The sequence below is a fragment of the Camelus dromedarius genome, chromosome 19 (genome assembly GCF_036321535.1).
Source record: "Camelus dromedarius isolate mCamDro1 chromosome 19, mCamDro1.pat, whole genome shotgun sequence".
NCBI classification, from domain to species: Eukaryota; Metazoa; Chordata; class Mammalia; order Artiodactyla; family Camelidae; genus Camelus; species Camelus dromedarius.
The window spans coordinates 11713103-11726309 of NC_087454.1; the positions used below are offsets into that span (position 1 = coordinate 11713103).

General features: G+C 41.9%; 1 protein-coding gene across 1 annotated transcript in view; it reads right to left on the bottom strand.

Moving 5' to 3' along the window:
- Positions 1-13207, bottom strand: part of KIF13A (kinesin family member 13A) — a 172616-nt gene that overhangs the window by 77849 nt on the left and 81560 nt on the right. The window contains 1 exon segment of the mRNA XM_031435159.2: positions 6329-6389. Coding sequence (XP_031291019.2) covers positions 6329-6389 — 61 coding nt within the window.

The following is a 13207-nucleotide window of genomic DNA, read 5'->3' on the forward strand; positions in this document are numbered from 1 at the left end:
AGGGGCCTGGTAAAAGGATCCCAAGAAACTGGGCCAAGGGGGTCAAGGTAGACCAGGGGGCCGTTTTCCGCAGTGGCCCCCAGGAGCTACCAGCACTGCTGTCCTCAGGAGCCTCACTTGCAGCGGGGCGTGGGTGACTCACCCGGATGGGTGTTTCCACCCAGAGACAGTGCTGGGACCAGCCAAGAGCTGGCAGTGAACCACAGCTCCCTGTTTTGTGGCCCAATAAAGGGGCTGAGTCACGGAGGAGGGGGTCAGGCCTGTGGCCCCGATGAAAAGCCCGTGAGGACTGTCTCACAGAGACTCCATTCTGGAGTGATTCAGGAGGGCGTCTGCACATACCACAACTGCTGAGAAAGTAAACGTTCATCTCTACCTGCTCGACGGTGTTTTCCACTGTCTCTCTCTGATACAGACGCAGACTTGACTCAACATCTCTTCTGGACTATGGGGTGCATGATATTGACAGCACTTGAGGGGAAGTTAAAACAAAGCTCAAATCAAACCCAGGCATTCTCAGACAGGAGGGAGAGTGCTATTAAGATTATTCCTGGCTAGGTTCCAAGCCAGAGCACTCCAGTATGACTTCCTTAACAGAGACTCATGCTGGGATGAGAGAGAAGAGAGGAGCCTGGGGTTGCAGTCAAATTCACAGTATCTTTGCACATAATTGTCAGGGACCCAAACCCATATCTACTGTTGCTTTCAGCTCTCTCACAAGCAGCAAGATCTCTCTGAACCACGGTTTCCTTATCTGTAAAATTGGGACAATATTAGATTCTCTGAATTAACCAACATTCCCTCTTCCACCTGTAAAATACACTGACACATGCCGACTGCACACTGAATCACCTAGCTGCTAGGCTACTCTCCGGACTCCAACCAGCCAAGTTATGTTCTTACAAAGGGTCAGCTGTGTTTGCTCCTAAATGGTTTATGTCAGTTGTGTAATTATATAATTAACAAATGCAAAAAGAGAGTTTGCTGTTTCTAAGAAAACTAGGCTAGATGCTCAGGAATAACTTGATAAAAGTGAGTCACTAAAAAACTGTCAAATTAGGTATGGGTGAGGCAATTTGTAAAAGACTGCAAAGGAAAAAAAAAATCTACCAGAGTTCTGCAGTCAGATTGTTTCATAAATGTCTTTTAAGATGGCATGCACCATTTATAGTGGATCTCTAACAAATGTTTCAAATAGTCAGGTACTACTGCTTCTCATAACCACAGGGAAAACGTCTACAGCCTAGATAAACTTAACAGCTAACAACTGTTGAGTATTTACTCTATGCAAGGCTCTTGCCGAGGGCTTCCCATACACTTGGGTAGTAAAATAAGGAGCCAATGCAATATGCCAAAACAAATATTTGGAACTCTGCTTAAAAAATTGGTTCTATTATGGTTACTGTCAGCTTGGAGAACATACATTTTGATGCACAGTTAAATAATATGAAACAGAAATCATTTCTACCTCTGGGCACACAAACCCTCCCATCAAACATGGCTACTCTCCCCACAGTAATAAGCCCACCGCCAGGAGGCCATCAGCTGTCCCCTCATGATACAAAGCAACGTTAGCAGAACAAGAATCAGATGTAAAACATTTCTCCTAAACTGCAGGGTATTACACTGCCTGAAAACCCATCTTAGCAAATCTGAGCAACACACCATATGGCAAGAACGGTTATGTAATTTCTAAGTCCACAGTCTAGACTCTCTCAGGCCAGGGAATGTTTATGGCCACACCGATCCCCAGATATGTCCCACGAGATGGATTTTTATTTTTGGTATGAAGATTCACGAGAAAATAGGTTTATGAGAAATATTCTCCCACTAGGAAGAACAGCAAAAGTGAAACCAGGGTTTCTGGAAGTCAGTTATTTACCAACATGGCATATTTTAGGCAGTGATTAAAAAAAATATTGATATTTTGTCGAGAATCCCTTAAATGAAACAAGTAGTGATTTAAACATTTACAAAGACCTATTATCTGTTACGATGCCCTCAAGCGGATCAGTATTCACCGTAACTTTATAATCCTAAATGTGGATTTCTGTTTATGTGCGTGGTGTTGGGGAGAGGAGGCGAAATGGGTTTACATGGAAATGTCATGCTTTGGGTGCCTAATTCTGCAAGTTACTTCTTTTTTTTCCTTAGCCCTGGCACAAGGGTTTTTGCTTTAAAGATTCAGAATTATGTGCAGACAAGTATTATCATGCCTCTCTAACCAAAATATAGTAATAAGATAGTATATTTAAAAAGTGAATTGTCTTAGAGCATGATTCAATGCAATTCAAACGGCTTAACAAACAAGCTTTTGATTTGCCTCTGAAAAGTCCACGGCAACAGCTGTGTGGCCAGCATAAAATGTCTGATTCATGTTTAACCAGAGGGCTGGAGGAGATCCGAGATCATTCTAGGCCGTATCTCCTCCTTTCACAGATGAAGAGACAGACATTGCAAAGTTTAGCAGTTTGTGGCAAAACCAGGTCTCGTAAATAGGAGCACATACATCTTCTCTCCAAAGGGCTGATGCTACTGTCGGTACCACTGCTCCAAGGTGACAATGATAAATATTAAGTGAGCCCTTCCTGTGTACCTAGTGTGGACTTAAGCATTTACACAAGCAGGTCACACAGTCCTCAAATCAACCCTATGAGATCGGAACTATTATCATCTTTATTTAACCTAAGAGGAAACAGAAGCATTGTGAGAGTCAGTACCTCACCCGACCTTACATAGATGAAAGGTGCTGGGGGCAGGGCTGGAACCCAGGCTGTCTGACTTAAAAGCCCACAGGCTTCCCAGTCCAACCAGCCCACTGCAGTGCCATTACAACTTTAATATAGAATTAACGTATTTCTAAATCAGCCTGAGAGTTGAAGCTCTTACTTGCTGTAGCTTTTAATAAACAGTGACACAAAACATAATTGAGGATTTAACCCTGGACACAGCCCATGAAACGGACAGCCTCGGCCTCTCTTGGCTCTTTCAATCCATGCACTCATCTCTCCCTCTCCCCTCCCCCTCCTGCTCTCTGCGCACCCCCCCCCCCAAGTTTTGAGAGCTGCCTTAAGAGCTTGGATTCAGTATCAATGATGCCATTATTCACTAAGCCTGATAAATAGGTCGGTTTCAGGAACTATGTGCTTCCCCTTCTCCGTTTCCTCTATGTCCCATCAGAGAATGAATTCTTCTATCTTAATGTTTCTATTCACAACTGAAAAGGAATTGCTTCTTTTTAACTAAAGAGGAAAGGAAATCAAATTAGTATAGAAACCAATCAACTAGTAATACATTTACTAGGCAGATTTTTACAAAGAGTGTAACAAAACCTGAGACAATGGAAAGCAAGAATTTTACTTTTTGTTGGGGTGGTCACAGCATTTGTACAATAATGGGGATAGCTAAAGTATAAGAAACTTTCTCCTCACATTTTATAAATTGACACTGCTCCATTGGCCAAGAGAATCTTATTTCAGGGCTAATTGGAACATGGTAATTGATGTGATCAAGCAAACTAAAATTTAGTAAAGTTTACCCTATCAGTGTGTTTAAAAATCATTTTTGTCTTTTAAAATATTTCTGAGCGTACTGTTTATAATGAAGAGCTACAGAAATCTTGGGTTTCACATTTGAATTTCATCAACAGTACTTAATAAAGTTATTTCTAGTGAAAAAAAAAGAAGGTCTGTCTTATATTCAGAGACACAAGTGATACACCGCAGAAAGCTACAATGGTCTCTTTGGGCAGAAATGGAGGATGTAATTCTAAAGAAATGGAAAAGAAAGAAAAACAATCTTCCTAAAGTATTATTTTAACCGTATCACTCCAATAGCCCCTATTTTTCACCGTATCGGTCTACATTTCTTAGTCTTAGTTAAATTTTCCTACTATTGGTTTCAGTCAACATGTACAAGTAGGTCTCCCACAGATTCCCTGCAGGAGGCACCTTCTGCTCAGACCAGTGCCACATGCCATGCTCACCCCACTTCTGCATCTTCGCTTACAGATAAGCCAAATGAAGCATCATTTGTGGGCACCCTGCATGGGCCAGCCCATTAAGTTACCTATTTAACCCTTATAACAATATGTAAGAGACGTATTATCATTTCCAGGGTCCCCATTTTACAGAAGAGAAATTGTAGTTCAGAGAGATTAGACTGTCTAAGAGAACCAAAGCAAGCATCCTGAGATTTAAACTCAGGATGGACTTCAGAGTCCATGTGCTTTCCTTGATACCATATTGCTTCCTCTTGTCTGGATGCCCTCCATACTGCCCTTTGGCTAAACCTATGCTAAACATTTTTTTTTTTAAACATTTTAATCAAGTACCTTTTACCAGTTTCAATCTCACTTTAGGTTTATTTATTTATTTGTTTGTTTGTTTTAACCGAGGTACTGGGGATTGAACCCAGGACCTCCTGCATGCTAAGCACACACTCTATCACTGGGCTATCCCCTCCCCCCATGCTAAACTTTTATGTCCAGCTTCAGTCCCATCTTCTCTATGATGCCTTCCCAGGCAACTTCAGTCTTTCCAGATTTTTGCCCCGCCTTGGCTTTTCTATAGGACTTAAAACTTGTAAAATTTAGAGTTTAAGGATTATCTCAAAATGTTTACTGCTGTTTGTTACGCATTCATTTGCTTTCTAACTTCGTTTTCAAGGGTTTCCTAGGCTGCACACACAGTAGGGGTCTCATAAATACTTAAGGAACTATTCTGAGACTTTCTGGCTTTCTGGGTTAAATAGAAGGAACAAACAACACGGGGCTGGTGAACAGAATGGGTGGCAGAGAGTCATGGAGCAGAGGTCACGGAAGGAAGACTGGGCGACATGATAAAAGACCTTAAACATCATCCAAGGAGTATAGATTTTATCTGTAAGTGATGAGGAGTCCTTGAAAATATTTGAGAATTTCATAATAAGAGTTTTAATTCAGAAATCCGTATTTGACTATATCCTGAGTAACATCAAGAGAACAGAGTGAGAGATTGGGCTTTGTACAGCCACTGCATTTGTCCTCAATCGTTTCTATCACAGTATGAAGCGTTTAACTTTTGCTTACTTAAGTCCAAAAGCACACACCCAGCAAAAAAATATACACAGTGCTGACAGTCAAGACAGACCATTCCAGACTCTGTAGAATTTATTATCTACAGTCCCAAAGGACTGATTAAAAAACAAAAACAACAAATTAATTACAACCAACACTAAGAACTATTTATTCACATTAATAAAATACACTGTTGAAGTTGCTGAAATAATGTTTGGAAAGAAAGGCTAATTTACCCAACATGAGAAACAGAAGGAATTTTCTTTGTTCAAGACTATTAACTGTTGAAGAAAGCCTTATTATTTACCAAGTACGTTCTCAACAAATTTGCTTTACGTGGCAAGGAAAGGGCTACCAATAAATAAAATTTCCTACAAGCAAGTAACTTGCTTGCTTTGCCTTCTAATCTTTTTAAGACCTACATCCTCTCCATCATCCCCTCGCTTTTTTTTCTTTCTTTTTCTAAGTAAATGAGAAAGTCATTCAGCTCATATTCTTATAAGTAGAAATAAGGAGAAAACAGCCCTGTTAAGACTAGATTATCTAAGAAAAGTGGGACACGATCAGAAAGGAAGAAATGAAAGACCTCCTCCACTAAAACAAATGCTTCCCGCTTGAGCTAATGTAGTAACTCCTAGGAAAGGTTAAGATTCCTCTGCGATCACAAATAATAAAGTAAGCAGTCATTTGTATTCAACGGAACAGCAATAAAATGCCTCAAGGGAGGAACAACAGCAAAATGTGAGGCCAGGGGGCAATGTTTCCCTGAGGAATGTACAGTTTTAGCCCATATCACACTGACTGCTTTAGAACACTCAAGAGGTGAGGGGTCCTAGACACCGACACCGTCCGTGCTTTGCTTGTATAACTGGAGCAGCGCATTCTCTGAAAGTCAGTGGCAGGGAAAGGCCTGGCACGTTAAACCTCTTCACCTGGTGACCACAACAGCTTCCATTTATGGCTTGAAGTGGTTCCCCATTCTCTCTTATCCTTCGAACACCTTCGACGACACTGAATACCCCCTTTACAAGGAAGAACCTGAAGCCTAATGAGTTTGCAAAAAAAAGACCTGCCCATGGCTTCTCAGCAAGTGGCTGAGCCGGATGCTGAAGTCAAATCTTATTGACTGCAAAGCCCACGTGCCAGAATTGGAAAGGATGAGTGCAAATTTTTATGGGAAAAACAGAACTCCAGAATAATTAAAGGAAACAGACGTAATGGAAGAAGAGGCCAGAGTCCCAACCGTCACGTGCAGAGAGAACGCCAACTTACCAGCATATTTTGTAGTGTTAGATTCATCCATGGACCAAAAGCAATAATCAAATGCAAATACCTGAATGAAAGAACAAAATATTAAACTTAAAAATTAATTAACTTCCATGAGCAAATCAGACTGAAAAAAAATTCACTGATGAAAATGGGGATGCCTGCTATTGTCTGACTGAAAAACAAAAACAAAAACAAAAAATACCATAGGCCTGATGCTTTGTTAACCCTGAAGTTTCTTTCAGACTAAATTGATGGTTATCTTCTTGTATTAGAGTAAGTTGCATATGAAAATTGCTACTTACCCAGAATTCAAACAAGGAGACATCTTAGCCAAAATTTTTTAAACGATACATTTCTTGAGGAAAAAACAATGACTTCTCACCCAAGTCCACAGTTCCAGCACCTGCTGAAACCCTCTAGCTGGATCTTCCATGGCTTTGCAAGAAATACTCAAGTGATCAACGTTAAACCAGTTTCTTCTAACTTTCCATGATACTACCATTCTAGCATAGCTGAAACTTTGTCAAAACTCCCCACATTCCCGGAAATCTTGGGATGCCCATCCTGGGCCAAGTATTGTTAATCAATTAGTAATTCACTCTTGCATGCATTAGTTTTCTGTCTAGTTACTGAATGCCTGCTACGTACTAGGAATGGCTGGTGCTGCCCCGTAAGGACACTCATCCAATCACTGTTTTCCAGGCCAGTGACCACCACTCATGTTCCGGCCATCACTAGGAAACGCACAGAGCAACTTCCCCAAAGTGTGCTCCAGAGAACAGCAGTTTCATGAGATAGTCCGTGAAATAAAGATTAAATCATGTTGGAAAGGGTAGATATTTTACCCCATTTAAGATTTTCCATGCAATTCTCAATATTAAAGGCTCTACATAGTCCTCCTGCAAATCAACCCATTTAAATTGTGTAAACTTTATATTTCTCCAAATAATTTTGGTGTGGAGATCCTTTCTTTCTTTCTTTTTTTCTTTTTGGTTTGTTTCTATCTCCCAATTCTTTATTGGTTAATGGCAGGGAAGTGAGAAAAAGCAGGGAAGTGAGAAAAGGAAAAGGATTAAGTAAAATGTCATTTATATAGATGACTTTTTTTTTCTACAGTGGCCACAATACCGAGGACAGGCTTCTGTTCTGGTATGCAGTCTGCAGGGGAAATTGGCCCCTGAAGAGGGCTCTAGATGCTTAATGAAGTTTTCCAATGAAAGGAAAGTCAAGTCTAGGGGAGAGGCAGGAGGTCTAGGCCAGTTCAGGATCCAGCAAAAAGACAGGACAAAACAAACAAATACACAAACACTCTCCCCTTCTCAGAAGAGTTCATCCCACACTGTTCCGTGCAGTTGGGTCATTAATAGGATCAGGAGAAGGCTGACATGGTCCAGAGTATACTTGGAAACCATGGAACATTCTGTCTCTTCTTGCTGAACACAGAACATTGAACCTGATAACTAAGATTCTGACTGGAACCAATCAAATGATCCCAGGGTACAATACTGATTTCTTCCAACTAAGCGACATGGCAGGGAGAAGGGCCTACTGACAGGCTGCACCTGGGTGCCTCCTCCCCAGCCACACGGAGCACTTCCTTTCGCCTAGACTGTAGGGACGAGGAGACCCTTTCTTAAGTAATACCTATTGGCATGCCTTGTCTTAACACACGCTAGTGTTTCTCAGCACATCCCTAACTGAGAAAATTGGGTCAGGTGACTCAGTAGCCACTTTCCTGGTCTCCTTGTGACAGCCTGTCCCCCCTTGTGATCCTAGCAGTAAATCAGAGTCCTCCCATGGACAGGGACTCTCTCATGCTCAGTCTTTTCCAAGAGCCCTTAAGCCCTGAGCAATCAGAACCCAAGCGCTCTGACCTGCCATTTGAGACTGGCCATAGGAGACCTTTCCAGCCTACGCCCCCCACCTTCCTTATGCTTCAGCTAAACTTGTCCGTACCTTGGAATTAGTAGGTATAATTCCACTCCTGTCATTTTCTTCATTTCCACCCGTCAAAATGCTTCATATTCCTTTCGGCCCAGTTCAACATATTTTTCTTCCAGGAAGCATTCCTTGGTTAAATCCAAAGGGATTAGCTTTCCCTTTTTTTTTTTTGAGTTTTCGCAGTACTGTTTAATCTTGTTTTTATGACTCCCATCCCAATTATTTTATTTTGCACTTATCATGTATATGATCTGAGCATATGTTTTATCTCTACTGGGAGATTAAGATCCTTGAAAGCAGGAACCAACGTAATTTATATTTGTATCCTGCAGTGTCCACAACAGTTGCTTTATAATTACGTATTAAATGATGATTGGCATTAAGACCTTGCAAGAAAGCAGGTACTTTCCACATCATCAAAAGACTGAGTTATGCTCTGAATAGTTTCAGGACTACACACACTTTAATGCTTTTAACACTGACTCAGGTACACATACAATTTACAGCATCAACCTCAAATCCAAATTCAATTTTGTTACCTATACAAACATTCCCTCTGGTCTTATAATAACCAAGCTTAAAACAAACAGCTATGAAACAATAGTTTCAGCCAACAGAGTGTGAAATGTTTACTGCATTAGAGGGCTCTTCCACTGGCTTGAGAGACCACATGGGCGAAATCCAGTTAATCTTCCTGCCTCAAGGCAGGACTGGACTTCAACACTTCAACACTTCAACATCCTGAGAGATGAAGATCTCTCTTGTTTTTAAACATTTCCAGAAAAGGAGACTCCACAACCTCGTTTTAATGGCATCTTGTAACACTTTTCCTTCTTTCTCAGGACATTTTCCTTTCTTTTTGACCTAAGTCAACTCTCCTTACTTCAAATGGCTAACAGAGGCCACTTTCCAATTTTTAAGTATCTTCACTGTTTTCCTCTAGAGTTGCAATGAATTCCTCTTCGTAGTTGCCATATATGGTAAAATAATAATTTATTTCCTGTATGTTAATGTTGCATACCTAGCTGAAACTTATTTTTGACAGTTTGCTATTTTGCATTCAAGGCTAGAAAGCTAGAGATTTACATTCACAGTAATGTTACTTGAAATAAAATGAAATCCACTCCCAAAATGAGGCTCTACCTCTCATTAATAATCACTCCAAATTCTGTGCCAACTTTCCTTTCTAACAAACCGTTAATAGTTTAAAATTGTTTTTGCACATTAAAAGGAAGACATTTTCATTTTAGGCATTTGCTGCCTCCCGCCCACCTCAAATTTAGACAAATCTTAAAATCCTGCAGAGAAGAGAAAGTCCTGATGGTACTGGCAGACACAAGTGTTCTCTGCTTGCCAAATACTGGCCTCTCCCTGAACCGAATCATGTCTCGAATTTCAAAACCTTTGATCACAAGCATTTTTGAGTGGTCATCCTTCACATCAGTCATGGAGTATAGGTTATTTTTTTACTCAACATTTATCAGTAGGAAAGTTGAAGCCCAGAAATCTGAGGGATTTCCCTAAAAACTCAAAGCAACTGAATAGAAAGACTCTTCTCATTTTTTTTTCTTTAATGCCAGTGATCACCCCCTTCTATGAAATTCTCCAGCACTCTGTAGCTCTGGTGGTGCTAGTTCACATGTGGTCCTACTTTATGCCTTAGTTCTTCTAGCGTGGGTCTCACCTTCAGTCCAAAGGTGAACCTCTTGGGGGCAAGAACTTTGTCTTACGCACCTCATAGTGCCTGGGTCAGCACCTCAAACAGAGCGGCCACTGTATGTAATATGTTTTCAATAAGCAGACATAATACCAGGAGGAGATGGAATGCAGACAAGAACACGGAATGGATGTGAGAAATTTATGGAAAAGCAGAAGTTCAAACTCCAAGACAGATTTTTAGATGTTTCGTTACTTTCAGATGCACGTTTTTGGGGACTATGTTTCCTTCAACGGTCAAATACAGATTTGGTCACTAGATAAGTCCTCTCCGCACCACTGTTCCATGGCTCGTGTGGATAAACAAGTATGGCCATATAAAGCATAATTTGTAGTTTGTACAGAAGTTAGAACAACTGTTTATTTGTTGCTAGAATAACTACTTGTTATGACTGTTACTAAAACAGTTTTAAAGATGTTTAAAATAATTTGTCTTAGGTAGCCGGATCATTTCCCTTGCAACCTTGTTAGTACTATAAATACACTAGTGTTCACAAACTATTTCTTTTCATTGCCCCCCCCAAATTAATTTTAATTTAATCACAAAAGGTTTGTAACAAAAGGGGACATGATTTTCTTAGGTATTACAGTAGTTTTGATTGTCTAATACAAAATCCATTGACATTTCAAAAGAGGTAACAAAACCATTTTCTTGAGAGTTATTCCTTGAAATCTAACTACTTCAAATAAAGTCTTTTTTCCCCAAAACTAACACTTTAGACTAGAGAAATATATTATTTAAGATTTCTAACTCATTTCATTAGAATTCCTAAATGCTTATTTCACCTATTCATTATGAAGTCACTAGGACATTAGTATCTTAACTAGAGAGTAGGAAACAGGGAACTTAATGTACACAACTGAGTGAAAAATATGTCAAATTTGGAAACCAAGTATAACATCATATTTCATCAATGACAGTCAACACTGTAAGGACATTTTTTGTAAAGCCATCCACACCTTCCGAGAGCCTTCAACAAAAAAAGAGCCAAAGGTACAGATGCTTCCCAACTGTCTTTAAAATCTGAAAGCCATTGTCTTCATCGTTCTCAATAGAATGTGACTCCACCTTCTCAGAATCCCACTCCTCCTTCTTAGTTTCCAACTTATAAAACTCAGACCAGCATTTAATTCCCTGCAGCTTGCTGTACACATCTGCTCCACCTTCAGTACTTAAAAATGTTAGCTTTGCGTCCTCGTGAACCACTGAACATCCAGTAAAGTTACTACAAGCTGGTTTTAATAAGGCACATGTGCTGGGTGATATATACTCTGAGGCAAAGGAGTCCCAGGACTTAGCAGTAGAATGCAGCAGAGTCAAAGTCCACTCTTATCCAAAAGTCCCATCTCACTGGTATTTCAGCAAAATTCAATTTGCAATTTTAAAAAATGAAAGAAAGAAAGAGAGGGAGGGAGGAAAGGAGAAAGCATCTCCCAAGTTCCTTGAAGAACAAGAAGGCATCACTGCCCCTGATCCATAAAAACCAAATGTAAAGATACTTTCAACTGCATGACCTCTGTACCCTTCACTCATTCGTTCTACTTGTATGTTTGGATAAAATGTTTAATCCAGAAAGTAATCAACAAATACCTGGCTGCCACTCTTCTCAGTTTTAGGTATTATAGGGAACTCAACTACACATCAGGCATGTTTTTTGTCTTCTAGTTGCTAACTGTCCAGTTACAAAGATAAAACATAAAACAATTATTCTTGAAAATTAAAAACCACATTTTTTTGAGGGTAGAGAAGCAAGATGGCGGAGTAGAAGGACGCTTGTAGCTCACCTTCAACCACAAATACAACAAAACTCACATCTATGGACCCACTCAGCCAACCAGAGCACCTGCTGAACTCTGACAGAACATCGCCCTCTTCAAAAGACAAAGATGCCAAAAATCTGGTAGGAGAAAAGGAAAAAAGGAAGAAGAAAAAGCAAAACAGTGTGGGACCGATTCTGGGGGGAGGGAGCAGCAAAGGAGGACTGGCGCTCATTCGCTGGGTCTCCCCTCTCCAACGGAGAGGTCAACAGGTCGGAGGGGGAGCCTCCGAGGCTCAGATCTGCCCCAAGCACCCCCTGACTGACAGAACTGAGTTAAACAGGCACAAAGGGTCCCCGTGATGCCCAGCCCAAGACGCGAGCTGGCAGCTGGGGCCGGGACAGGCTGCCCAAGCCGGGCGGAAGACTGGGGCGGCTGCACTGAGGCAGCCCCAGGGGACTGCAGGGGGCTGGGTGCCATGGCTGGGAGGGGATACGGAGCAGAACAACCTCGGTTCCCCATAAATTGCAAAAAAAGCAAAACAACACGGCTGGTGTGCCCTGGGGGGAGGGGCACCATAGCCTTTGTCTCCTCAGACCTGCGCCGCCATTACTGGCGCTTCTCCCGAGAAGAGAGGCGGGGCGCAGCCACAGCCACTGTCTCCTCCTATGCACAGAGCCCGGGTGGGGGCAGGGCCAAGACCTGAATCTGCACCCGAGGGCTCCCCAATGTCCTAGACAGGACTGAGACTTGTTTATAGCCCGAGGCAGATAGGATCTTTCTGCCCTGGCACCTCAGAGAACTCACGCCGCCGAGACAAACAAGAAGCTGAGATTTGGTACAGAGCAGGGGTGGGGCTGTTCCGCAGTCTTCCCCAAGCCCACCTTCAAGCCTGCCTTTGGAGCACTGACCCAAGGCGGAGTGGGCAGCTGCACAGAGCAGCAGAGGGACTGGTGCTGGGAGAGGACAGGTGGCCCCCCACCTTCCGGGCAGGAACAAGGTGCTGGGAGGAGGCACGATCCGCCCACCTGCCTCGCCCGAGCACAACATTTGACTGCGGCATCAGGAGGGGGAGTGACCCTCCCGCCCACGGGACAAGAGCTCAGCACCTGACCCAGTGTTGGGAGGGGGCGCAATCTGCTAGCTAACAGCCACTGGGAGCAGCACAGATGAGGGCACCAACAGAGGGCCTCTGAAAACAGCAAGCTGAGTTTGCAAAACAGGGCGAAGACACAAAGACCTCTCGATAAAATCACTATGAGCACACTATCTCCAGGAGAACTAGATAACTGATACTCCTTAAGCCACAATGCCAGAGAGATATGAGCAATATGAAGCAGAGGAACCACTCCCAATTAAAAGATCAAGAGAAATCCCCTGAAAGCACGATCAAGGAAATAGACATTGATGGCCTACTAGATCAAGAGTTCAAAAAAGGAGTGATCAAAGTACTGAAGGAACTAAAAG